The sequence below is a fragment of the Mauremys mutica genome, chromosome 1 (genome assembly GCF_020497125.1).
Source record: "Mauremys mutica isolate MM-2020 ecotype Southern chromosome 1, ASM2049712v1, whole genome shotgun sequence".
NCBI classification, from domain to species: Eukaryota; Metazoa; Chordata; order Testudines; family Geoemydidae; genus Mauremys; species Mauremys mutica.
In genome coordinates, this window is record NC_059072.1 from 156,268,517 (window position 1) to 156,292,847 (window position 24,331).

Here is a 24,331-nt window from a genome sequence, read left to right on the forward strand (position 1 = left end):
ACGGCCTTCCTCGTCGCCATTACATCAGCGAGACGAGTTTCTGAGCTCCGCGCTCTGACGGTTGGTCCGCCATAGACCGTCTTCCACGGGGACAAGGTGCAGCTTCGACCACATCCGGCCTTCCTCCCAAAGGTGGTGTCGGCCTTCCACCTCAACCAGGAGATCTTCCTCCCGGTGTTCTTCCCGAAGCCGCATGCCTCGCCTCGGGAGCAACAGCTGCACACCCTCGACGTCCGCAGGGCGCTCGCTTTCTACATCGAGCGGACTAAACCCTTCCGGCGTTCGCCCCAGCTGTTCGTAGCGGTTGCTGACCGCATGAAAGGCGAGCCGATATCCTCCCAGCGGATCTCCTCTTGGGTCACTGCGTGTATCTGGACCTGCTACGAGCTTGCTCGCGTGCCGCTGTGCCGCCTCACCGCTCACTCCACGAGAGCGTACGCCTCGTCGGCCGCCTTCCTGGCCCATGTCCCCATCCAGGACATCTGTCGAGCGGCCACCTGGTCTTCGGTCCATACCTTCACCTCCCATTACGCGTTGGTGCAACAGTCTCGAGACGACGCAGCCTTCGGCTCAGCGGTTTTACACTCCGCCACGTCTCACTCCGACCCCACCGCCTAGGTAAGGCTTGGGAATCACCTAACTGGAATGCATAGGAGCAATCACTCGAAGAAGAAAAGACGGTTACTCACCGTAGTAACTGTTGTTCTTCGAGATGTGTTGCTCCTATCCATTCCAGACCCGCCCTCCTTCCCCACTGTCGGAGTAGTCGGCAAGAAGGAACTGAGGAGCGGACGGGCCGGCTGGGGTATATATTCAGCGCCATAGCGGCGCCACTCCAGGGGGCGCCCAGCCGGCCCGCCGGTGTTGCTAGGGTAAAAAAGTTCCGAGATGCCGTGCACGCACGGCGCGCACACCTAACTGGAATGGATAGGAGCAACACATCTCGAAGAACAACAGTTACTACGGTGAGTAACCGTCTTTTATCTTGTTTATATATGACACATTCTTTGAAGTGATATTATCTTCTTCTCCCTTGAGGGAAAATATTAAAAGGGTTATAATGATTGCACTAATATAGGATTTTCGTCTCCCTGATGCAATTAATTGTAGATTTTTCTCCATGACCAATTGATACTTGTTTTGTTAGAATTTCTCATTTAAAAAAATCTGTTATGCAATTTTACGTTTAGGACACTATATCTTATCTATCTTTATCTAGCCATATGATAATATGTATGCAGTATTAAAAGCAAGTTAATGACAGAGATCCTAATTCATTCCTGGCTAACTCCTCTTAAGACAATTGAGTTTGTACCTAGAATCAATTTGGCACATGCTTTTAAAATATTTGAAACAATAGCAAGAAAATTAAAGCTAATAATTAAAATCATGATTATATTCCATTTTGCCCGGCAAATGAAAGGTATATATCAGTTTCTCTAGATCTCAATAACAATATTCAGTTTGACATCCTCTTTTCTTATATTTTGTAAGAGTTCGATGCTGTTTACTTATTTAATTTTTGTAATTAGCTTCACCTAAAGATTTCAGGATCATGGACCAAATTCTGCACTTAGTTACACTTGTTGAACTTGCACTGAATATTTTGAAGTCAAAGTAATTTCTCCAAACATACATAACATATATCTGAGAAAAGAATTAGGCCTTAACACATATATTTCTTCAGATGTCACTAGTCATTTTTGACTTTATATATTTTATACAACTTGGATAGCATGCTGCAGAGAACAGTTTGATAAAACAGCTTGCACAGAAGATGTGTTCCTGCATATTCTATATTTGTATATAATAAGCACACAGGATGTAGCATAGAAGCAACATATAACAGTTAATACGGAGATATTAAATAGTTAATTTATCATTCTTGACATCCAGAATTTCTTTGCTGGCCATTCAGAAACAGTCTGCCACATCTGTTATAGACTTTTTTATGTTGGGGTCATAATAGAAAATAGTCTGTCATAAGTGGCAAATTAAATTTGATGTGAGTTGGTGGCAGGCAATCATTTTTTGTTTTGGTAGCACTGCTCAAGTAATTCAAAGGCATGATTTGGCAACATTTCTCTATGGTTCCTGGATTAAGTGTCATGATAGTGACTTTAAACTAAGCATTGACAAAACACTACAAGACCAGATTTAAAGGGAAATCTGAGATTTTGCTCTGACAATAAAATGCACTGAAACTTTTTGTTCTTTGTGTTTTTATCAAGAACAAACCACATAACAAAAACGTTTCTTATAACGAGTCCCCTATTTATGAAAAAATTATAACTGGAATATAGATTGGGTGCTTTGGGATCCTTCAAGATAAGAGATGCTATGCAAATATGAGCAGCATTTATTAAATGTTTGGCACAACAGCAAAAGCTGTAATAATCAAAATGTAGGTCAAGGACGTGCCTCACAGTAGGTGAAATATGTGGTTGACTTTTCCATTTACAAATGGAAGATACAATTTAAACTTGTTGACCACTGTGAATACTGTGTAAGAATCACCTCAGGGACTCTCGAGTTGAAGGATAACAGAATGTCCTAAGAAATATGAACACTCTTTTAGTCTTTGGTTTTTCTAACATCATATTAGATTCCAGAGAAACCTTTGATGGATATTTCAGCCAAAAGAAATAGTTCAGATAATAGCATTCTACACTGGTCCCAGCTATTGCCCTATAAGAGGGATCAAGGTACCATAATGTAATTATGGGCTCTGAATTTTGAAATATAGCCAGAACAGATAGCAGGTCTTAACAAGTCTAAATTTAAATCCCATTAGAGAAATACAATATGGTCCCCCCCGCCCAGTTTTCCTGTACAGGCCAAGGTGTTACTTTAACTAATGTACCAATGGCCAAAGCAAGAAAGATCATGTAAAGCCAGCAAAAAATATAGCATTAACTTTGGGTCCACTAGCCTCATAAACCTATCAAAAGATATTAATTTAGACTTATTGCATGTCACTCTGAAGCTCAGTCAGTAGACACAATTCAGATCTAACCTGGATGAGGAACAGCCTTCCACCGTCTCTTATTCTGGATGATATTCTTAAGCATTTTCTAGTTAAGCAGATAATGTTGCATAAGTTTGTGCATTGCCATCCTATATCAGCCATAGACAATGCAATTTTAAAAGTTCTGTTAGGTCTTCTAATATATCCCCCTGCAATACTGTTATCCTCTATAACAGTGCTTCTCAAACTTTTGCATTACTGACCCCTTTCACACAGCCAGCCTCTGAGTGCAACCGCCCCCACCCTAAAATTAAAAACACATTTTTTATATTTAACTCTACTACAAATGCTGGAGGAGAACTGGGGTTTTGAGGGTGCAGGCTGATGGTTCATGACCCCCCCATGTAATAACCTTGCGACTCCCTGAGGGGTCACAACCCCCAGTTTGAGAACCCCTGCCCTGGACATTCAGAGAACTATCTACAGCTGACTGGACTTCCTCTCCCCTGCACTGATTGGCTGTTTGCTCCAACTCTGACCTTCTCTCTCTCTCCCATTCCCTCAGTCTCTTCACTCCAGCTTCACTTTGCACCTAATCCTCCTAACTCTTCTCCCCTGCCCTGCCCTCCTGACCCTCCTTCCATTCAATATCCTCTCTCCCTTCACTTTTCTTTCCATTTAGGTGAGCCTGTCCTAAATTGAACCCACCTAAAAAAAATTATAATGAAACTAACATGTCTTTTGCTGCCACCACACTGTTCACTCTGCTTCTGCATCACACCCTTTGCCTGCCCTGTGACTGTCTTGTCTATTTAAATTGTAAATTATTCAGGTCAGAGACTGTCTGCTTCAATGTGTTTCTAAAGTGCCTAGCACAATGGGCCCCATGCTTGATTGTTTTTTAGGCACTAGCATAATAAACATGATTAATAATGAACTCCATGATGAGATTTATAAGCCTCAATAATTCTCAACCTAAAACGTTCTCCCTACCTCAAAACATTTACGTGTCTACTTGTTCTTTTGAGCCTTAGAAGGCTTATGCCCTTCATCCTTGTGAGCATTAGATTGCTGGGTGCAAGGATCCTCAAACTCCACCCTGTCCCTTCCACAGATTTTAGAAGGCTCATTAACATGTTCTCCAACCCCCAGGTCTTGTGAACTGTTAACCGGTGCATATAGATTATACATCCCTGCCCAGCACACATTAATAGGTATTATGTGCCTGGTATTAATATAAAATATATATACTGGGTGATCACGCTGAATTGTGCAATGCTTAGGCAAATAGAGAAACTCTCAAAAACTAGATAGACGAGCATTACGAAACAAAGGTGCAATGTGATACAAGGAAATAATGCAATATATATGAATGCTTTGTGATTAGGCAGTATTTTCATGACCCTTAACATTTGGAATGTAATATTCAAAATGGAAGATTTGAAAGTACAGGGAGGGACCAAAGTCTTTCTTTCCTGTACATTATTGCTTTGTCTTTAGACAATACATTTGGCTGACCTTGGTTATTTGAACATTCTTAATATTGAACTGCAAGTATAGTCAATTCTATACTTCTAGTCAATAAAACTTTAGAAGGTTTGTCAGGGCCACACAAAATCCACCCCCAGGAACCAGAAGGTTCACATCCCCACCATAAGCTTCTGCCTAAGCTTGTTGGAGGCCCAACAAAGTCCTCCCCACCCCCAGAAGGCATTAGGAGGTTCATGGGATAAACCCAACCCAAACTTCCCCTGTGAGTTTTAAGATGTTCTTCAGGGGCCAACCAGCTTCTTCTCCTGCTCGCACAAGCCGTAGGAGCCTCATTAATGCCCAAAGACCAAAATACATATTAATTATTTGTATTGCAGTAGTGCACAGGAACCCCAATCTTTTTCTAGGTCTGGTCTCTGCCCAAATAATCATTCTTCGTCCGCACACACCCCAACGTAAAAAGTTACAGCAAAAGTTGCTCATATATATTTGAGGCTGAAAAACTGAAGCCCTCCCTCTCCCACCCCCCACCTTCCTCACTAAAAAAAAATTCCAAAAGTTTTTATAAACAGCTCTGTCAGTGAAGCGGATGGAGATAGGACATAAACATTTGGCAGAGGTGCCTTTCAGTGTCCTTGTGAAAAATCCATTTTGATTTGTCTGTTTTGTCAGCCACTGAAAATCACCCTTTACTCTGAGGCTGCTCAAAATTGTAAGTGTAATCACTATGTAGAGGAGCATCACATTATTCATAACTTCTGGGCTCAAATTCAAAAAAAAATATTCAGACATAACTGGAGACAATGACTGGAAACAATACATCTTTTACCCTGCAACAGTATCTTTAGGCATAGACATCAAGGATGCTTGTGGATTAGAGGAGATTAGAATATTATTCTCATTTTTTATTGCTTGCCATGATGAAAATGTTGAATTTGTTGATATCACATGTGAAACAAATCTTAAAAAAATTAGTAATCAAAATTAGATTATTTGAAATTAGTGAACATTTACATTTACAGACGCATTCTTTGTTCAGAACTGGATTTAGCTACTTGAAATGATCGTATATCAATAGACTAGGTGACCCTGTAGTGTGCTAATAGAAAGGCCCAACTTCTTAAGTAATAATAGTCAAGGATAGGAGGAATATCAGCATGAGCTGGAGATACTTAGGGCAAGTCTACACTCAAGTGCTACATCAGCACAGCTGCATTGATGTAGCTACGCTGTTGTAGCATGTCCGGTGAAGACGCAATATGCCGATGGGAGAGCATGCTCCCGTTGGCATAATTACTCCACCGCTGCAAGAAGCAGAAGCTATATCTGCGGGAAAGCATCTCCCGCCGACATAGCATCAGTGTGGACAGTGCTTAGATCAATGTAACTTGCGTCACTCAGGATGTGTCTTTTCACATCCCTGAGCGATATAAATTACATTGACTTAAACGGTAATATAGACCAGCCCTAGTACTGAGACAAACTGAGAACTATTTCAACTTATCATGTAAGTAGAAAGGATTCAACAAGATCTACTTTGTATTAAAATATTCTGCACATCTCTGAAACAAGTCTTTTCTAAGTCGGCCAACCAGAGAACATCCAAGCAGTGAGATGCAGAGTATAGATGCAGTCTTTCCTCTTGTCCTGTGAGATTATGTCCTAAGAGAGTGGTAGTATTATTTGGGAATATGCAAACAGCTTCATTAGCTCTGAGTACCAGTAGTACCTAGGCCAAACTGGAGCTAAGAGAATTATCAGCGTTGATTCCTGCTTGATTTTCTTCAACATTCTTGGTATGAACAGAATCAGTCATGCATACATCAGCCTCTGAGACCACTGTAAGAGGAATGTGTCCATTTGAGATCCTGGATTATGACCCTCTGTGGAATAGAATATTTTGCATATAATGTGCATTTGGGTTGCAAAAAAATAAATAAAAAGTCTGTGTCTGGAAAACTCAATTGGTTGAACACTGGCCTTTACTGCAAAAGTCTAATGATATGATCTGTTAACATTTTGAAGCCTTGGTAGATGAAGGGCTGAAACTGACACTTGATGACACACTTGAGAATGTGTCCAGATGAGTCCCACATCCCAAAGTGGATCATTAGGGTCTTCAATAGAAGTGGCGGAGAAAGAGGAATGCCCTTGCAGGCTTGATCTGGGTTCTCTGACCAATTTAAGAACAATACGAACACCATATCTATTTAATGTTCGGTTGGTAAGTGGAATTCAAACACCACTGAAAACAATGAAAGCCTGACAAACTGATTCACAAATGCATACAAAGCCATGTGGCCTAGCAGCTATAGGCATGTCCTTACCATTGTCCAGGGGTTTGTCTATAGTTGATTTATGACATGTAACATTATCAAATCTGCTTCATGGAAGATAGGCTCTTAGATCATAGAATACCAGGGTTGGAAGGGACCTCAGAAGGTCATCTAATCCAACCCCCTGCTCAAAGCAGGACTAATCTCCAGACAGATTTTTACCCCAGTTCCCTAACCAGCCCCCTCAAAGATTGAACTCACAACCCTGGGTTTAGCAGGCCAATACTCAAACCACTGAGCTATCCCTCCCACCCCTTGATGGGGTGGAGTCTATCAGCATTCCTATAAATTCTATTTTATGAGTGGAAGTAAGAATAGAAAATTTATTTCTTGATTTTCAGCCCTGAAATAGCTAACAACTGTAGAATATGAGCAGAGCTTCCCCAAAACAGCCAGTCATCTAGGTATGGGTAGACTAAAATGCTCTGAATTTTTAGGCTACATCTACACTTGGAGCTGGGGCTGCAATTTCCAGCTCGAAGAGACAGACCTGCACTAGCTATGATCATGCTAGCACACTATAAATAGAGTGTAGCTGTGGCAATGTGAGCAGTGGGAGGAGCTGGCCACCTGTGTATGTTCCTAGCATCTCAGATGGATACACAGCTGGCATGGTCAGCCCCTCCCCTGCTCATGCAGCCACAGCTACGCTCTATTTTTAGTGCATTAGTTCAGTCAGAGCGATTACAGGGTATGTCGTCTTAAACTGGGAATTACACCCCCCAGCTTGAAGTGTAGACATCCCCTTAGACGTGCTGCTAGAATGCTCAAACGTTTTGTAAATACTCAGGGGCAGCTGACAAACCAAAAGGTAGCACTCTGTACTGGAAGTGTGTCTTCCCAGCTACCAACTGTTGATATCTCCTGTATGTGGTGGATGGAAATATGAAAAGAGGCATCTTGGAAATCGTGAGCTGGAAACTAGTATAGATGGTTGGAATGATTGTAGCCAGAGTCACAGTTCTGAACTTCAAGTGGTGGACAAAGGTGTTCAGATCTCAAATCCAGAATGGGAACCGGCCTCCTGTCTTCCTGGGCACTAGATAGTAATAGAAATAAAAACTCCTCCCTGTGAACGTCTCCTGATCTATTCTCTTGATGGAATAGTCTCTTGTCAGAGGGGTCCCTGAAGAGAGGGACAGGGAAGGTGAAAGGGGCTAGGAAGTTCCTGGCACTGGATGGAATGACTTTTTGGTATAATTTTTAAAACATACTGGTCCATGTAATCTTCTTCCAGGCTTCCTGAAAATAAACCCAGTGATCCCAAACATGATAGGGAAGGGATACAGATCCTGAATGAGTAGTTCCCAATAGCTCTCAAAGTAACCGTCAAACTGACTTCTTGGAAGATGGCAATGGTGATGTAGTTAAAGTCACAGTGGGGGAAGTGGGAGGGAAATGTCTCCTGTGGAATTTCTGTCATTTTCTGGGAGTTTCAGGTGATCTTTGATAAGGCATGTAGAAGGTAGTCTAGAATGCATTTGATATCTAGCTTATTTTCTTCTTGGCTGAGTCATGTGAATGCCCAATGATCTCATCATAGTTCAAGAAACTTTTAAAGTATGTAGTGCATTATCTGTTTTGGCACCAAAGAATTAATTTCCTTCAAAAGGGAATGTAAAATGTCCAATAATTTATGGGCCTGTCTGTCGCTATGGGAATCTCCAGTGCTCCTGCCATCCTGCAAAATAGTCTTGAAATGCCCTATCCATATAGTCATATGGTAGAATGGAGGAAGATGGCACAACAGCTTCATGTGGCAGTTGGGATATATGAGCTGGAATCACCTCAGAGAGCTGCTGTTGAAGATGCTCCTGACTTCAGTTAAAACCTAAACCAGAAGTATTAGAATGCTACAGAGAAGACTGTCCTCATAGCACTGTAAAAAGCCAGAAAAGGAAATACTAAAATAACTCTTGTTACTTCAGTTCCTTAGATTCTCCATCTATAAAATATAGTTAATCATACCTATCTCGTGATGGTATCTGATGGTGTTTGCAAAACATTTGAAAGATGAGAAGTACTGCCTGTGGTTTACTAAGAAATTTGAGCATCCTATTATTTTTGTTACGCTGTTTTCCACCCTCCCACCCCAACCCACTTGACATAGGTGTCAGACTTATTTTTTAGATTGCAGGCTTTGGGGCACGGCTCGCATTTTCTGTATGTTCGTACAGCACCTAGTACAACAGAGCTCCAAAACTAGATAGCCTCTAGGAACGTCTGCAATATAAATGTCAAATAATAATAAGGCTCACAGACAAGACTATTTCCATGAGATTTTCAATTCTACTCCTAGAGTAGAGTTAAGGTAATCCTCTTTGTTTCCCTCTAGATTATATGGTTTATTTGGGACATGTTTCTTATATCAAGAAATGCTGCCCAAAAATTTCAAGTTTGCATGTCTGAAGTTATGCACCTAAATCCATCTAGACACTTAAATAAAAAGGACAGTTACCTGTTCTGTAACTAGCATTCTTCGAGATGTGTTGCTCAGGTGTATTCCACAGTAGGTGTGCGTGCTCACCATGTGCACTGGTGCTGGAAGTTTTTCCCTTAGCAGTACCCATAGCGGGGGAGCACCACTGTGATCCCTGGAGTGGCGCCTCTATATCGTGCTATAAGCGGAGCTGCGCACTCCCCCCACCCTCAGTTCCTTCTTGCCAGACAACTCCAACAGAGGGGAAGGAGGGCAGGATGTGGAATACACCTGTGCAACACATCTCGAAGAACGCCAGTTACGGAACAGGTAACTGTCCTTTCTTCTTTGAGTGATTGCTTATGTGTATTCCACAGTAGGTGACTCCAAGCTACATCTGATGGAGGTAGGTAGGAGTTTAAGGGTTTCCGGGACGGAGTACTGCCCTACCAAACCCAGCGTCATCCCTTGCTCGGGAGACGATTGCATAGTGCGAGGAAAAGGTGTGGACAGAGGACCACGTGGCATCCCTACATATGTCCTGCGCTCTCGTAGAATGCACCGTTACAATAGGCAGCGGGGGAACCCCTGCCAAGTCGTAACACATGCGTATGCATGAAGTGATCCAGCGGGAAAGGCACTGGGTGGAAACTGATTGCCCCCCATGCGATTTCCTGAACGGCCTGGTTCAGTCCAGGTAAAAGGCCAGTGCTCTACATACGTCTAGCGTGTGTAGGCGGCATTCCTCGTTGGAGGAATGGGGCTTAGGACAGAGTACTGGAAGGAAAATGTCCTGATCCAAATGGAAGGCGGGGACCACTTCGGGAGAAACGCAGGGTGTGGGCAAAGCTGGACTTTATCCCTGTGGAAGACCGTATATGGAGGTTCCAAGGTCAAGGCCCTAAGCTTCAAGACACGACGGGCTGAGGTGATAGCCACCAAGAATGCCACTTTCCATGACAGGTGGGACCAGGAACACGTGGCCAAGAGTTCAAAGGGACGAACCGTGAGGCGAGATAGCACTAGATTCAGATCCCATTGCGGGACCGGGGCCCTGGCGTATGGGAATGCATGATCTAGGTCCTTTAAAAAGTGGGAGGTCATCTGATGGGAAAAAAATGAGTGACCTTGCACAGGAGGGTGGAAGGCTGAAATGGCTGCTAAATGTACCCTGACGGAGGCAGGAGCTAGTCCTTGGGTCCTAAGGGACAGGAGGTAATCGAAAATGAGCTGGAGGGAAGCGGACGACGGGGAGGTGCCCTGTTCCCCTGCCCATCTAGAAAACCTAGAGCATTTGGCAAGGTACGTCTGTTGCATGGACAGCTTTCTGCTCTCCAGAAGAATTCGTCTGACATCCTCCGAACACCTTCCCTCCTCCTCGTTTAACCATGGAGCAACCACGCTATCAGGTGAAGTGCGGCCAGGGTGGGGTGGAGAAGGCATTCCCCCTCCTGGGAGAGGAGATCCGGGCGGAGCAGCAGCCTCCGCGGGGGGCTGCAAGAAGTTGCAAGAGGGTCCCGTACCAATGTTGGCGGGCCCAATCCGGAGCTCTGAGGATAACTCTCGACCCGTCTGCCTTCACTTTTTGCAGGACCTTGCCTATCAGTGGGAATGGTGGAAAGGCATAGAACAGTTGGCCTGACCACTGGCGGAGGAATGCGTCTGAGATCACCCGCCTTTCTGCCCCTGCCCTGGAGCAGAACTGGGGGCAGCATCGGTTCTGGGCGGTAGCAAAGAGGTCGACTTGGGGCGCTCCCAACTCTCGGAAGAGCTTTCGGGCAACCTCCCAGTGGAGTGACCACTCGTACTAGCAGGAAAACACCTTGCTGAGGTGATCGGCTCGCACATTGCGCGCACCAAGTAGGTGAAAGGCCTGTAGGGAGATATCGTGGGCTATGCAAAACTCCCATAGGTCCAGGGCTTCCCGGCACAGGGCCGAGGAACATGTGCCCCCCTGCCTATTGATGTAATACATCGTGGCCGTGTTGTCCGTGATGACTCTGACCGCCTTCCCGGGAAGGCGCAAACTGAACGCTATGCACACCAGGTGTACTGCCCTGAACTCCCTGACATTTATGTGGAGGGACAATTCCAAGGTCGACCATCTGCCTTGGGTTTGAATGTTCCCTATATGGGCTCCCCAGCCCAGGTCCGAGGCATCTGACACCAGATCTAGTGAGGGAGAGATTTCTCAGAAGGGAATCCCATTCAGCATATTGCTCGGGAGGGACCACCACTGCAGAGTGGCCACTACATTGGGTGGTATCGTGACAACTTTGTTTAGGCTGTCCCTGGACTGGGAATACTGGGAGGCCAACCAGAGCTGGAGGGGCCTCATTCTGAGCCTGGCATACCATACCACGGACATGCATGTTGCCATGTGATCTAGGATTTGAAGGCACACTCTTGCCATGGTCATAGGGAAGGTCGTGACCAAGGCTATGAGACTTTTTTAGTGTCTCGAACCTGTCCCGGGGAAGAGAGGCTGTGGCCCCTAGGGAGACTAGCAGAGCTCCTATGAAGTGTATGCGCTGGACCGGTACTAACGTGGACTTCGCCTTGTTCACCACTAGGCCCAGACCTGCACATGTGGACAGCAGGAATTGTATCTGGGCCTGTACCTGGGACCATGAGTTGCCCTTGAGGAGCCAATCATCCAGGTAAGGGAAAATTTGCAGCCTGTTCCTCCGGAGGTGAGCTGCCACCACTGCCACGCATTTGGTAAAAGCCCTGGGGGCCATGGAAAGGCCAAAAGGGAGAACCGCAAACTGGTAACATGGAGGCAAACTGCAACATGTAGCCCCTGGAAATAGTGCTGAGGACCCACTGGTCCGACGTTATATGGGACCACTCCATTCGGAATGCAGATAAACGGTTGCAGAACACAAACTTTATTAACTGGAGGGCTTCCGCGGCAACAGGCCTGGTGGCCCCCCCGCAAAGAGTCAAAACCACCTCTTCCCCTGCTTCTTGCCCTTCAAGGGGCCTGGTCGTGGGGCCGAGCGGGACTGACACTGGGACCTGCGTCTCTGCTCCCTCAGTCTCTTAGCCGGGGGCTCATATCTGCCTCTAGCAGGAGGTGCTGCAGCCTAGGTTTGTCCTTTGCTGGTGGGACATATAGGCCCACTCTTGCAGGGTGGTGCAAGAGTCTTTCATCCCATGCAGGCGGACATCACTTTGGTCCTCAAACAGCGCTTTCCCGTCGAAGGAAAGATCCTGCATCAAGGACTGGGACTCTGCAGACAGACCGGATAGGAGAAGCCAGGATGCCCTACGCATAGATATGGCCGAGTCCATCGAATGGGCTGCTGTGTTGGCCGCGTCTGAGGAGGCCTGGAGGACTGCTTTCGCTGCTGCTGCCCCTTCCTCAACCAGAGCTTGAACACCTTTTTGTCCCACTCCAGGAGAAGAGGCTCGAACTTCGGTAGAGACCCCCATAAGTTAAAATCATAGTGACTCAACAGGGTTTAGTAGTTGGCCACCCTGAGCTGGAAGCTCGCAGAAGAATAAACCTTCCTGCCCAAAAAATTCAGTCTCCTGGCGTCTTTGTCCTTGGGGGGTGGGTGCGGACTGACCATGTCATTCCCCGTGGTTGACTGACTCTACCACCAAGGAGTTAGGTGCTGGATGGGAGTACAGGTACTCGTGTCCCTTAGCTGGGACAAAGTACTTCCTCTCCACTTTTTTGGAGATAGGTGCCAGGGAAGCTAGGGTTTGCCATAGAGCAGTCGATATGTTGGCTACCCCTTGGTGGAGAGGTAGGGCCACACGGCCTCGTGCTGAGGAGGAAAGCACATTGAAAAAGATGTCCGATGGCTCCTCCATCTCCTCAGCCTGGAGTTGGAGATTTGAGGCCACCCGCTTGAGGAGCTCTTGATAGGCCTTAAAGTCCTACTGTAGAATGTGCGGAGGGGCCGCTATGGTCTCCTCCAGCACCGGGGGCCGGTCTGGCTCCCAGGGCGTTGGGAGGTGCCAGTGGTTCGATCCCCAAGACAGAATCTGGGCCTGGTACCTCCTGCTTGGTACCCGTTGACTTTTTACTCTGTCGCAGGGGGGACACCAAATGGGCGTGGGACGCTCTGGCCACCAAGCGGGGTCTTGCCTGGGTGGGCAATTGTGGCCACGGTGCCCATCGACACTGGCCGGCTTGGGTACCCGGCGGTGCAAATTGCTCGAGGGGCGGTGCAGCTCAGGGATGGGCGGCTGGGTGCCAAAGCCGAGGTCACTATTGACCACATGGTGTCGTAAGAGCGGTACTGTGTCTTGCCAAGGAGGGCTGGTGTGCTCCCAATGGTTGCTTTGCTTGGGACTGGGTGCCCGTCTCAAGCGGCGCTCCCGGTACTGGAAGGGAGAGGATGTCATGCGCGGCCTGTGCAGCCTCCGGCATTGATGGCATTCTCACCACGGGAGAGGCACGTGTGGACAGGACTGGGCTACTCCGCTCAGGGTGAGTCGGAGGTCTGGGTCCCGAGGGGGATCGTGGGCTGCCAAACTCGGGTCTGGCTCACCCCTGTCTTTTTGTCGGCGCCACTGAGTCTTTCCCTGCTTCTTAGCAGGTGAGCGGTGCTGGCTGGTGGAGGGAGCCTCACTCCGCACCGAGGATGCGGTGCCCGGTGCTGTGTCCGGATGGTGCGCTGGTGCCAGGGCCAATGCAGATTCCATTAGCAAGGCCTGGTGCCAGATATCCCTCTCTCATTTAATTCGAGGCTTGAATGATCTACAGATTTTACAACGGTCTGTAACATGAGTCTCGCCCAAGCAGTGGAGACACTGAGTGTGCAGGTCGCTTCTTGGCATAGAACTGCAACAGGGGTCGCATGACTTGAAGCCAGGGGCACGGGGCATGCCCCGCACCAGGCAACTAACTAAAGAAGTTATCCAACTACTGGAGAAGACGAGTACTACTAAGGCTAATAGGAGAGCTACAGCAAAGCTGGAGCGCAAAGTTCCGACTTCCTTCACTGGCAGCAAGAAGGAACTGAGGGTGGCAGGAGTGCGCAGCTCCCCTTATAGTGCAATATAGAGGTGCCACTCCAGGAGTCGCAGCGGTGCTCCCCCTATGGGTACTGCTAAGGGAAAAACTTCCAGCACCGGTGCACATGGCAAGCACACACCCCTACTGTGGAATACACCTGAGCAATCACTTGAAGTTGTCTGATCTTCAGAAGTACTGACTATATGTACTATTATAATTTGTTACAGTAGCACCCAAAGTCCCCAACCAAGGTTGTATTAGGCACTATACAAACATGTTGCAAGATAGTCCCTGCTCCAAAGAGCTCACAGTGAACAGAAGCACCTTTATCTCTATTTTGGGGAACTAAAGCACAGAAAGATTAACTGACTTACTAAAGATCACATGTGAAGTATGTAGTAGAGTTGGGATTTAAACCCAGTTCTTCAGTCCTAAATGGGCTGTACACTAGTGGAATGCACCTGGCAGCATGACTTCTCAGGCATGTGCAAGGTCACAAAATGCTACAAATTGGAATCCTCCATGCTGTGTGACCTTACACCTGCACATGCTGTGTGGAGAATGCCATTTAATGTTGTCCCCCATGCAGCAAAAGTGCCAGAAAGCTGTTTCACTACACCCCTGCTGGGTCCCAGTCCAGTTCATAAAAATGGCCATATTAGGTTGGACCACTGGTCCCTCTAATCCACACCCTCTCTTCTGACAGTGGCTGGTGCCAGATGCTTCAGAGGGAAAGAACAGAACAGGACAATTTATCAAGTGATCCACTCCGTCATCCAGTCCCAGCTTCTGGCTGTCAGAGGTCTGAAGAGACCCTGAACATGGGACTGCATCCCTGACCATTTTGGCTAATGGCCACTGATGGACCTATCCTCCATGAATTTATCTAATTCTATTTTAAGCCCAGCTATACTTTTGACCTTTGCAACATCCCCAACAATGAGTTCTACAGGTTGACTGTGCGTTGTGTGAAGACGACCTTCCTTAAGTTTATTTCAAATCTGCCTATTAATTTCATTGAGTGATCCGTGGGTCTTCTGTTATGCGAAGGGGTAAATTACATTTCCTTATTCACTTTCTCCAGACCAGTCATAATTTTATAGACCTCTATCATAATTCCCCTCAGTCATCTCTTTTCCAAGCTGAAGAGTCAGACTTTTTAATCTCTCCTCATATGGGAGTTTTTCCATATCCCTAATAATTTATTACCTTTCTCTACACTTTTCCGATTCCAATATATCTTTTTTGATATGGGCAACAAGAACTGCAGTATTCGGGGTATGGACATACCATGGATTTAAATAGTGACATTATAATATTTTCTGTCTTTTTAGCTATCCTTTTCCTAATAGTTCCCAACATGTTAGCTTATTTGACTGCCACTGCAGATTGAGCAGATGTTTTCAGAGAACTATTCATAATGACTCCAAGATCTCTTTCTTAAGTGGTAACAGCTAATTTAAACCCCATCATTTTATACGTTGGGGTTATTTTTTTAACAATGTGCCTTACTTCACATTTAACATTGAATTATATCTGCCATTTTGTTGCCCAATCACCCAGTTTTTTGAGTTCCCTTTGTAATTCTTCACAATCTGCTTTGGACTTAACTATCTTTCGTATCATCTGCAAATGTTGCCACCTCACTGTTCACCCTTTTCCAGATCCTTTATGAATATGTTGAACAGCACTGGTCCCACTACAGATCTTTGGATGGGACCCTGCTATTAACTTCTCTCCACAGTGAAAACTGGCCATTTATTACTACCCTTTGGTTCCTGTCTTAACAAGTTACTGATCCATGGGAGGACCTTCCTTCTTTTCCCATGACTCCTTACGTTGGTTAAGATCCTTTGGTAAGGGATCTTCTTGAAGGCTTTCTGAAAGTCCAAGTGCACTCTATCCCCTGGATCACCCTTGTCCACGTGTTTGTTGACCCCGTCAAAGAATTCCAATAGATTGGTGAGGCATGATTTCTCCTTATAAAAGCAGTGTTGATTCTTCCACAACAAATTGTGTTAATCTATGTGTATGATAATTCTCTGCTTTCGTATAGTTTCAATTTGCCTCGTACTGAAGTTAGGTTTAACAAACCTGGATTTGCCCAGATTGCCTCTGGAGCCTTTTTTTTTTTTTTAAATTGGTGTTAAATCAGCTTCTGTACTAGATGACTGGTGGATAGCTAATGTAAGCAATAGGGCACATACCAAAATTTGTAGTTCTGCAATTTGATATCTGAGTTCCTTCAGAACTCTTGGTTGAATATCATCTGGTCCTGGTGACTTATTACTGTTTAAATTTATCAATTTGCTCCAAATTCTCCTCTACTGACACCTCAATCTGGGACAGTTCCTCAGATGTGTCACCTAAAAAGAATGGTTCAGGTGTGGGAATCGCCTTCACATCATCTGCAGTATAGACCAATGCAAAGAACTCATTTTGCTTCTCTGCAATGGCCTTGTCTTCCTTGGGCTCTACTTTAACACTAAATCATCCAGTGGCCCCACTTACTGTATGGCAGGTTTCCTGCTTCTGATGTACTTGCAGTTTTTTGACTGTTAGTTTGAGTCTTTTGTTAGTTACCCTTCAAATTCCTTTTTGGCCTGCCTAATTATACTTTTATACTTGACTTGCTATTTTCCTCAATATCATTGACTTTCCAATTTTTAAAAGATGCCTTTTTTTCTCTAACCATTTCATTTCCTCTGCTGTTTAGCCATGATGGCATTTTTGGTCTTTTTTTAATTTGGGGTATACATTTAATTTAAGCCTCTAACATGGTGTTTTTTAATAGTTTCCAAGCAGCTTGCAGGCATTTTATTCATGCCTGTTCCTTGTAGTTTCTGTTTAACTAGCTTGGTCATTTTTGTGTAGTTCCCCTTTTTGACATGAAGTGTGGTGGGCTTTTGTTTCCCTCCTCCCCCACAAGGACATTAAATTTAATTACATTATGGTTGCTATTATGGAGCGGTTCAGCTATATTCACCTCTTGGCCCAGATCCTGCACTCCACTTAGGACTAAATCAAGAATTGCTTCTTCCCTTGTGGGTTCCAGGACCAGTTGCTCCAAGAAGCAGTCATTTAATGTGTCTAGAAATTTTTTCTCTGCATCCAGTCCTGAGGTGACACGTACTCAGTCAATATGGGGATAGTTGAAATCCCCTATTATTGATGGGGGCTTTGGGGAGAAATTTTTTGTAGCCTTTCTAATCTCTTTTAGCATTTCACAATCACAATCGCCATCCTGCTCAGGTGGTTGTTAGTGTGTTCCTACTGCTATACTCTTATTCAAGCATGGAACTTCTATCCATAGAGATTCTATAGTACAGTTTGTTTCATTTAAGATTTTTAGTATATTTAACTCTATGCTTTCTTTCACATATAGTGCCACTCCCCTGTAAGCACAACCTATTCTGACATTCCTCTATATTTTGTATCCAGGTCTCACCATGTCCCATTGATTACTATTATTCTACCAAGTAACTGTGATGCCTATTATATCAATATCCTCACTGAATGCCAGGCAATCAAGTTCACAGATCTTAGTATTTAGATTTCTAGTATTTGCACACAAACACATAAAATTTGTCAATATTTCATTGACTACCTTCAGTCTTCCTTGTTTGACAGTTTCTCCTGTACTTTACCAACGTCTATCCTCTCCTCTTTACTAGGCTATCCTAATATCCTCTTTAATAAATCCTTCCCTAAGAGATGTCTGTCTGAACTGTATGCTCCTCTGCACCTGTTGGCTTTCCCCCAATCCTTAGTTTAAAACCTCCTTTATGACCTTTTTAATTTTACATGCCACTAATCTGCTTCTGTTTTGGTTTAGGTAGAGCTCCTCCTTCCTGTATAGGCTCCTTCTTTCCAAAAAGGTTCCTCGGTTTCTCATAAACTGAAATCCCCCCTCCCAACACCATCATCTCATACACTCATTAAGACGCTGCAGTTCTGCCTGTCTAACTGGCCATATGCATGAACTGGAAACAGTTCAGAGAAAGCTGCCATGGAAGTCCTAGATTTTATTTTCTTACCTAGCAGCCTAAACTTGGCCTACAGGGCCTCTCTCTTACCTTTCCCTATATCACTGGTTATAGGGAAAGGTACTACGACCACTGGCTTCTGCCAAGCACTGCACATAAGTATCTGGATGTCTCCAGAGGTCCACAACCTTCACACTCCGAAACGGCAATAAACTTTGTTCACACAATTAAGGATGCCCAGTGAGAGCTCATGCCCTTCTAGAACACTGTTTGAAAAAACCCAAACTTCAGAAAACCAGGAATACAGAGTTAAGTTACATGCCCATGTAACCTTAACTCTACTCTCTGAGAGACAACCCAAAACACCCCTATCACACATACTTGCACTCTGCTTTTTCACTGTACAGGAAAGGAGCTGCCTGCATCTGCTCTACCCTCAAACACTTAGGGTACTCTCCTGACAGAATACCACACTTGTGAAATTTAACAACCACTTCACACTTACTCACAGGATACCAGTGAATGCGGCTCAGCCACCGTTCGGGGGCAAGGAACCCCAGATTGTAGCTCACATGAAGGTGGGGCAGGGAGAGAAACTCAGACTGCCTTAGAGGGGCAAAGGGCCCCCAGATCCTGGCACACACACACACAGAAGAGGAGAACATGGGGTTAGACAATCTTGCCCCCATTCTCCCCTAGCCACCCTGCCACTCACCCCATGTCTCCTGCCCATGTCCCTCTCCTTCACCTGAGCCACCCAACTCCTCTCACCTCTCCACCATCCGTCCTCATTTATCCCACTCCCCATAATCCCCCTCCCCTCAATGCAGCCCCAAACTGTTCTCATTTCTCTTCCCCCTCACTCCACCACACTAAAATGTCCCTCGCCTGCCAGGAAACAATCACATGTCTTTTGTGGGGGGAGGAGGAGGAGGAGAAAGGTAATCAAAGTACTTTCACTCAAAACAACCAAATCACCACACCTGACATTGACAAATCTTAGCAACATGATTCTGACCTTTTCAAGATTTCTGCAGTAAGTGGGACTTGAACTGACACAAAAAGTTAGAGGTAAAGGACGACTGCTTATCCCCTTGGGCTATCCAGCTAGTAACAGAATTTTCAGCCTTAAAAAAAAATCTTCTGTTCATGCATGCTGAGAATAATCTGTTCGACATGTGAACTTTAGAACTGCTTGGCACATGCCAAACTGGAGAAGCAAATTCTTTTTCAAACAATGTTTTTATCTGATTCCGCCCCCAAAGGGCTGGTGGGTACCATACACACCACGGGGGTAACCCTCAAGTATTGGAGATAGTGCAATGTTACAAGCCATGGTTTGAGCTCTATCTGTGCACAGAAAAAGGGTTGCCAGAATAAGTCAACTTTAAGAAAAGCTTCCCACCCCCACTCTTACCATCCCCCCATCCTGTGGTGTATCTTAAGATTCTCTTGACTAAATGGTTCTAAATTTGGATCACTGACCCGACCCTGAATCCCCATGAGGCACACCAAATTTCAAGGCAATCCAAGTAACCATACCATTTTAGAGTATTTAGAACAGTCAAACTTTAAACAGAAAGCTGGTCTTCACCATAACTATAACAGAGCTGCTGCTCTGCTACAATCCTTCCTCTCTACCTGCAGCTCTAACTGATGTCAATGCGAGCTGAGTGCTCAGCATCTCTGAAAATACAGGCATATTTAAAAGTGACTGATCTATAGGTAGCTAAATTTGAAAAATTTTACCATTGATTTAATCTATTTGGTCTAGAGACTTCTAAATATTAGGCATTCAAAAAGCAAAACTAATCATGAAAGCAAATCTCTGAATCATTTGAGATTTACCCATCATAATTATATTACACATCTCCATTATTATGTTAACATACCAGTATTTACTGGAAAATAAGGGCCAATTTGTCAAAAATCTGGATTCCACATCGTTACATGGTAGAGAAGAATATTCCCTTCAATATAGGAATTATTGGGTGAAGGACTATGGCTTGTGTCGTGCAGTAGGTCAGAATAGAAGATCATAGATTCTTTTTAAGGTCAGAAAAGACCACCATTAATTGTGCCAGTCTGTACAATTAGGTCACAGAAGCCCATCTCTAGTGGGAAGCAGAAATGGATTCTACAGACTTGATGAGGCTACTGCACCACAAACTGCACTCTGCTGAATCGTGTTCTGCGTAAACCAGATTTTAAAAGCTACAAAGGAAGAAAAATTTTCAAGGCAATCAGCTACATCATTCATTAAGTCAGTGAAAAACCTAAAACAAACAAGAAACCCATATGCAACAACAAATCCTCCCACCACTGATATGTCAGCAAAATCTAATGAGTCAGTTTTTAAAATGACATCTTTGTTCATTGTCAAACTGGCTTACCGTTCTCTGTTAAATTTCAGAGAATGAAGAATAGCTGGCCGTTTCTGTCTTAGGTTCCACAAATGAAGTGTGTCATCTGCACTCGCACTGACCAAGGCACCCTACAACAATCAGAGACAGAATATGGTGGAATGTTATTCATTTGAATATTGAAAGGGAAGATTATTTAAGAATAAGACAATGATCTGTAAGTAGACAGCAGTACATCATCTGTGAAATACTTATTTTCCTTCTGAAAAAAAACACTCTGCAACAACCATTACTTTGCTTTGATTGATCCTGTACTAACTTAAAATGTTCAAATTTGAGCTTATCTGGAAAATCAAAGCTCATTCTAGTATTTAACATTTGATATTAAATGTGTTTGTGATTGATAAACCTGGAAGAGTGCAGAAGAATGGGAATAAGAAGGAAGGAGGTATTAGCTTGAAAAGGTGGGTTTGAAGGAGACAGCTGAAGCAAGGAGAGAGTGCTTAGAACACCAGGAAAGGGAGACTGCCCCAGGCACAGTATAATAGGTCAAGATAACAGAAAATGCAAAATCAAGAATGAGAAAAGGACATGAAAGTAAGAGGATAGGGATGAAAGTAGGGAGACTGAGCAGGGGGAGTGAGAACAGAGATGCAGATGGCGCCAGGGAACAGGGTCAGGGGCACGGGGAGCTTCCCCAGCTGCCAAGCCGCACTACCCTGCCCACCTGGCACTACTGTCCGGGAGTGGGGTCAGGGTGCAGGGGCTTTCCCTGCCCACCTGGAGCTCAGGGGCCCCCAGTTGGTCGGGGCCCTAGACATGGGCCCTGTAGGCCCAGTGGCTAATCTGCCACTAGTGGACAATTGTAAGCAAAAAAGGTGGATTTTGGTTACAATAAAGAGGAAGAAGTGATGTGACAAAGATTGACTATGGGAGAAGGGATGGGGAGAGTACAATCAAAGATTATGGGCCTGGGAAACAGGAAGGAAAGTGGAATTCTCAATCAAGATAGAGAAAGGAAGCAGAGGAGGAGGAGGAGGATTAGGAGGAAAGGTGAGAAGACTAGAGTTTGAGATGGTGGTTGAACATCTACAACTGTCTCTCTGGCACCTATTTTTAAATGTGAATGGATACAGAGTGAGAGGTAAATCCAGAACTATAATATTTGATATGGTAGTTAAATCCATGAGAAAAGATAGACATGTACACAGAATAGAAATATGAGAGGAAAGAACAAAGAAAAAACCCTGCAGAAAACCCCACAGATAGGAGAAAGGAAGCAAAGGAGCTAATAAAGAAGACACTGAATGAATAGTCAGCAGGGGAATACATGACCTAGGGGAGCACAGAACCACAAAAGCTAAGATCGGAAAGAAAGCAGGGGAAGCAAGAGTGATTCACATGACAAAATGGTGGCACATGCATTTTTTGGTGTTCACACATATACTCCAAAAGTAATTGTCTCAACTTTAGCGTAAGTAGGAAAGGCTGAATAGAAATGTTTCGTTAAATTTGAATATGAATCTGGTTCCTTTAAATGCCATGTAAAATTTATTTAAGTTTTATATACCTATGTTAAACTATTTTGCCTAGGAGTATGCTCTAGGCAGTTACACCTATGCCTGAGACGTTCCATTATAAGGTCCTATTTTCAGTTGCTTATAACTTTGCCACACATTACCTGTTCAGGCTGAAACATTCCACGCCATACTCAAAATGAGTTTTTCTGGGAAGTTTCAGCTAAAATGATTCAGTTGTTTCTCAGAAAACAAGATTAGAAAAAAATGTTGTTTTGCACATGTTAAAATGGCTGTAATTTTTTTTTTGTCGAGAAACTCCAATGCCTCCTTGCTTTGGAGCAGGGGCCTGAAGTTTGTCAGGGGCTGGTATGTGTGTCAGGGATGTGCCTTTTGCCTTCCTCATGAAAGTCTGCCCAAATGTGGACAGTTTAGGAACATTTAAAAAAAAACAAAAAAAAAATACTACACCCCAAGCTTGGACATGCTCATGCTCTTATTAAGAGTTTGAAAGCTACAGTCTCTGAGGAGTCTGTCTGCACTGAACAAGCTCCAACCCTCAGAGCTTCTCCATGCTGACTAGACTGTGTATGTACCATCTGCACGGAGTGACCGAGTAAGCTCCACCTGCAGCGGCAGGAGCTGAAGCTTATCTCTGCTATTGCTCCTCCCAGCTGCCAGGGGCTACTGTGGCACCAGAACTTTGAGCAGAGAAACTCTCTCCTGTACTCCTTCCAGTGCACATGCAGTATGGAGAAAGTGGAAGCTGCCTGACTTGAATTGGTGGGGGGAGGCCTGATATCCCATAATTAACAATTAATTATTATTTCCAGAGTAAGTTTCATTCAGGGGGTGGATCCCAAATCACTTTGCGTAGTATTTATAGGGATCAGTTCTGATTATTCTGAGTTCCCTGAGACGATGACATTTCAGCTAAGCAGAAACTTTTTGTATTAGTGCTATTTTTGTTAATTCATTAATTTCTATCTCAGACATGTCTGTGCAGTGAGGAAGATGATCCATGAATTTAGATTATACATATGCAGCTCACAGTGTGTTCAGTATTTTACATCACCATACAAAGGCCCTGATTCTATCACCCATACTTACACTGAGTAATACCTTTTACTATATGTAGCCCCATTCATTTAAACAGCATTACGTACACAGAAAATTGTATTTCTGAGTGCAAGTATGAGCAGCAGAATCAGATCCATAGTTTCTTGCTGGCCCCTTTGTTTGCCCTATCTGGAAGTTACATTGCAAAAATATATAGATTGCACCATTCAACTATATTTAAAGAAAGAAGATTCTGCACACTGTACATATAGCCTTACCTCATTGATTAAGAACTGGAGCTGCAGTACCGCGGCACCACTTTCATGTTGGCAGTAGCAATCAACACCAGGTCTGCCCAGTCTGTTGCAGTCAAAGTCAAGGATTCTGACATTTCAGTTATCACCAAGAGTAAACAGCAAAGAGGACATGAACAGAACTCTCTCGCAATTAACCTTAGATTTAACAATTGTTCTTGCTTTCTCTAAAGCAAAGCAATACACACTTATCTTCAGCTGTTCTAATTAAAGTATCAGCACTATCACCCTGAAACATGTGCAATTATGAGTGATATGTTCTTGGCTATATTCCTCCCTATGAGAATGAAAGTGCATAAATCATCATGAAGATACAGCCAAAACACATCTTAAACTCCAATTTATTTTATTTCATCTTCATAGTATGTGTTCATATTACAGCTGTACATAATAAGATGTTTTTGATTATCTAGGTCATACAAAACTAATAATTTAGGAGCAGGGTCAATAACAAGTTATACACCATTTACACTGTTTTCCCCCCTAAAAAGTGTGTATTATTTCAAGTGAATAATTTTGCCTACTTATTATGTTCTACCTGTAATTGTTACTCCATTCTCTGAATGTAACTTTCTGCATAGGTCTGTTCTCCTTGGCTCTTTTGTCTCTGAAAGCTATTTTTAGGCAATAAAGAATCTCTTAAGGATGGTAGTGTGCTTTGCATCTTAAAAGTGTGCATGTGTCAATCTCCAACTGTTCATTCCTTTTAAACTAAAAAAAGAGTTACATTCTAAACAGAATAATAAGAAAATCTCACAATTTTACATAGCCGACAAGTTTAAAAGAGCATTACTGTTGCAGGTAAAGGACACTGAGCAATTCTCCCCTGGAGAGTTGAAGCTCTTTAGAATATCAATAAATTTTGGTGTGTAACACTCAGAAAGATCTGCGGGACCAAGATTG

General features: G+C 44.1%; 1 protein-coding gene across 11 annotated transcripts in view; it reads right to left on the minus strand.

The window, feature by feature from the left end:
* The window catches only part of STXBP5L (syntaxin binding protein 5L), a 421,232-nt gene that overhangs the window by 243,837 nt on the left and 153,064 nt on the right, over window positions 1–24,331 (minus strand). For all 11 annotated transcript variants that reach the window (XM_045001069.1, XM_045001067.1, XM_045001064.1 and 8 more), the window contains exons 3-4: window positions 23,393–23,474; window positions 20,569–20,669 (exon numbers count right to left, since the gene is read on the minus strand). In XM_045001069.1, coding sequence (XP_044857004.1) covers window positions 20,569–20,669; window positions 23,393–23,474 — 183 coding nt within the window. The remainder of the gene's footprint in view (window positions 1–20,568; window positions 20,670–23,392; window positions 23,475–24,331) is intronic.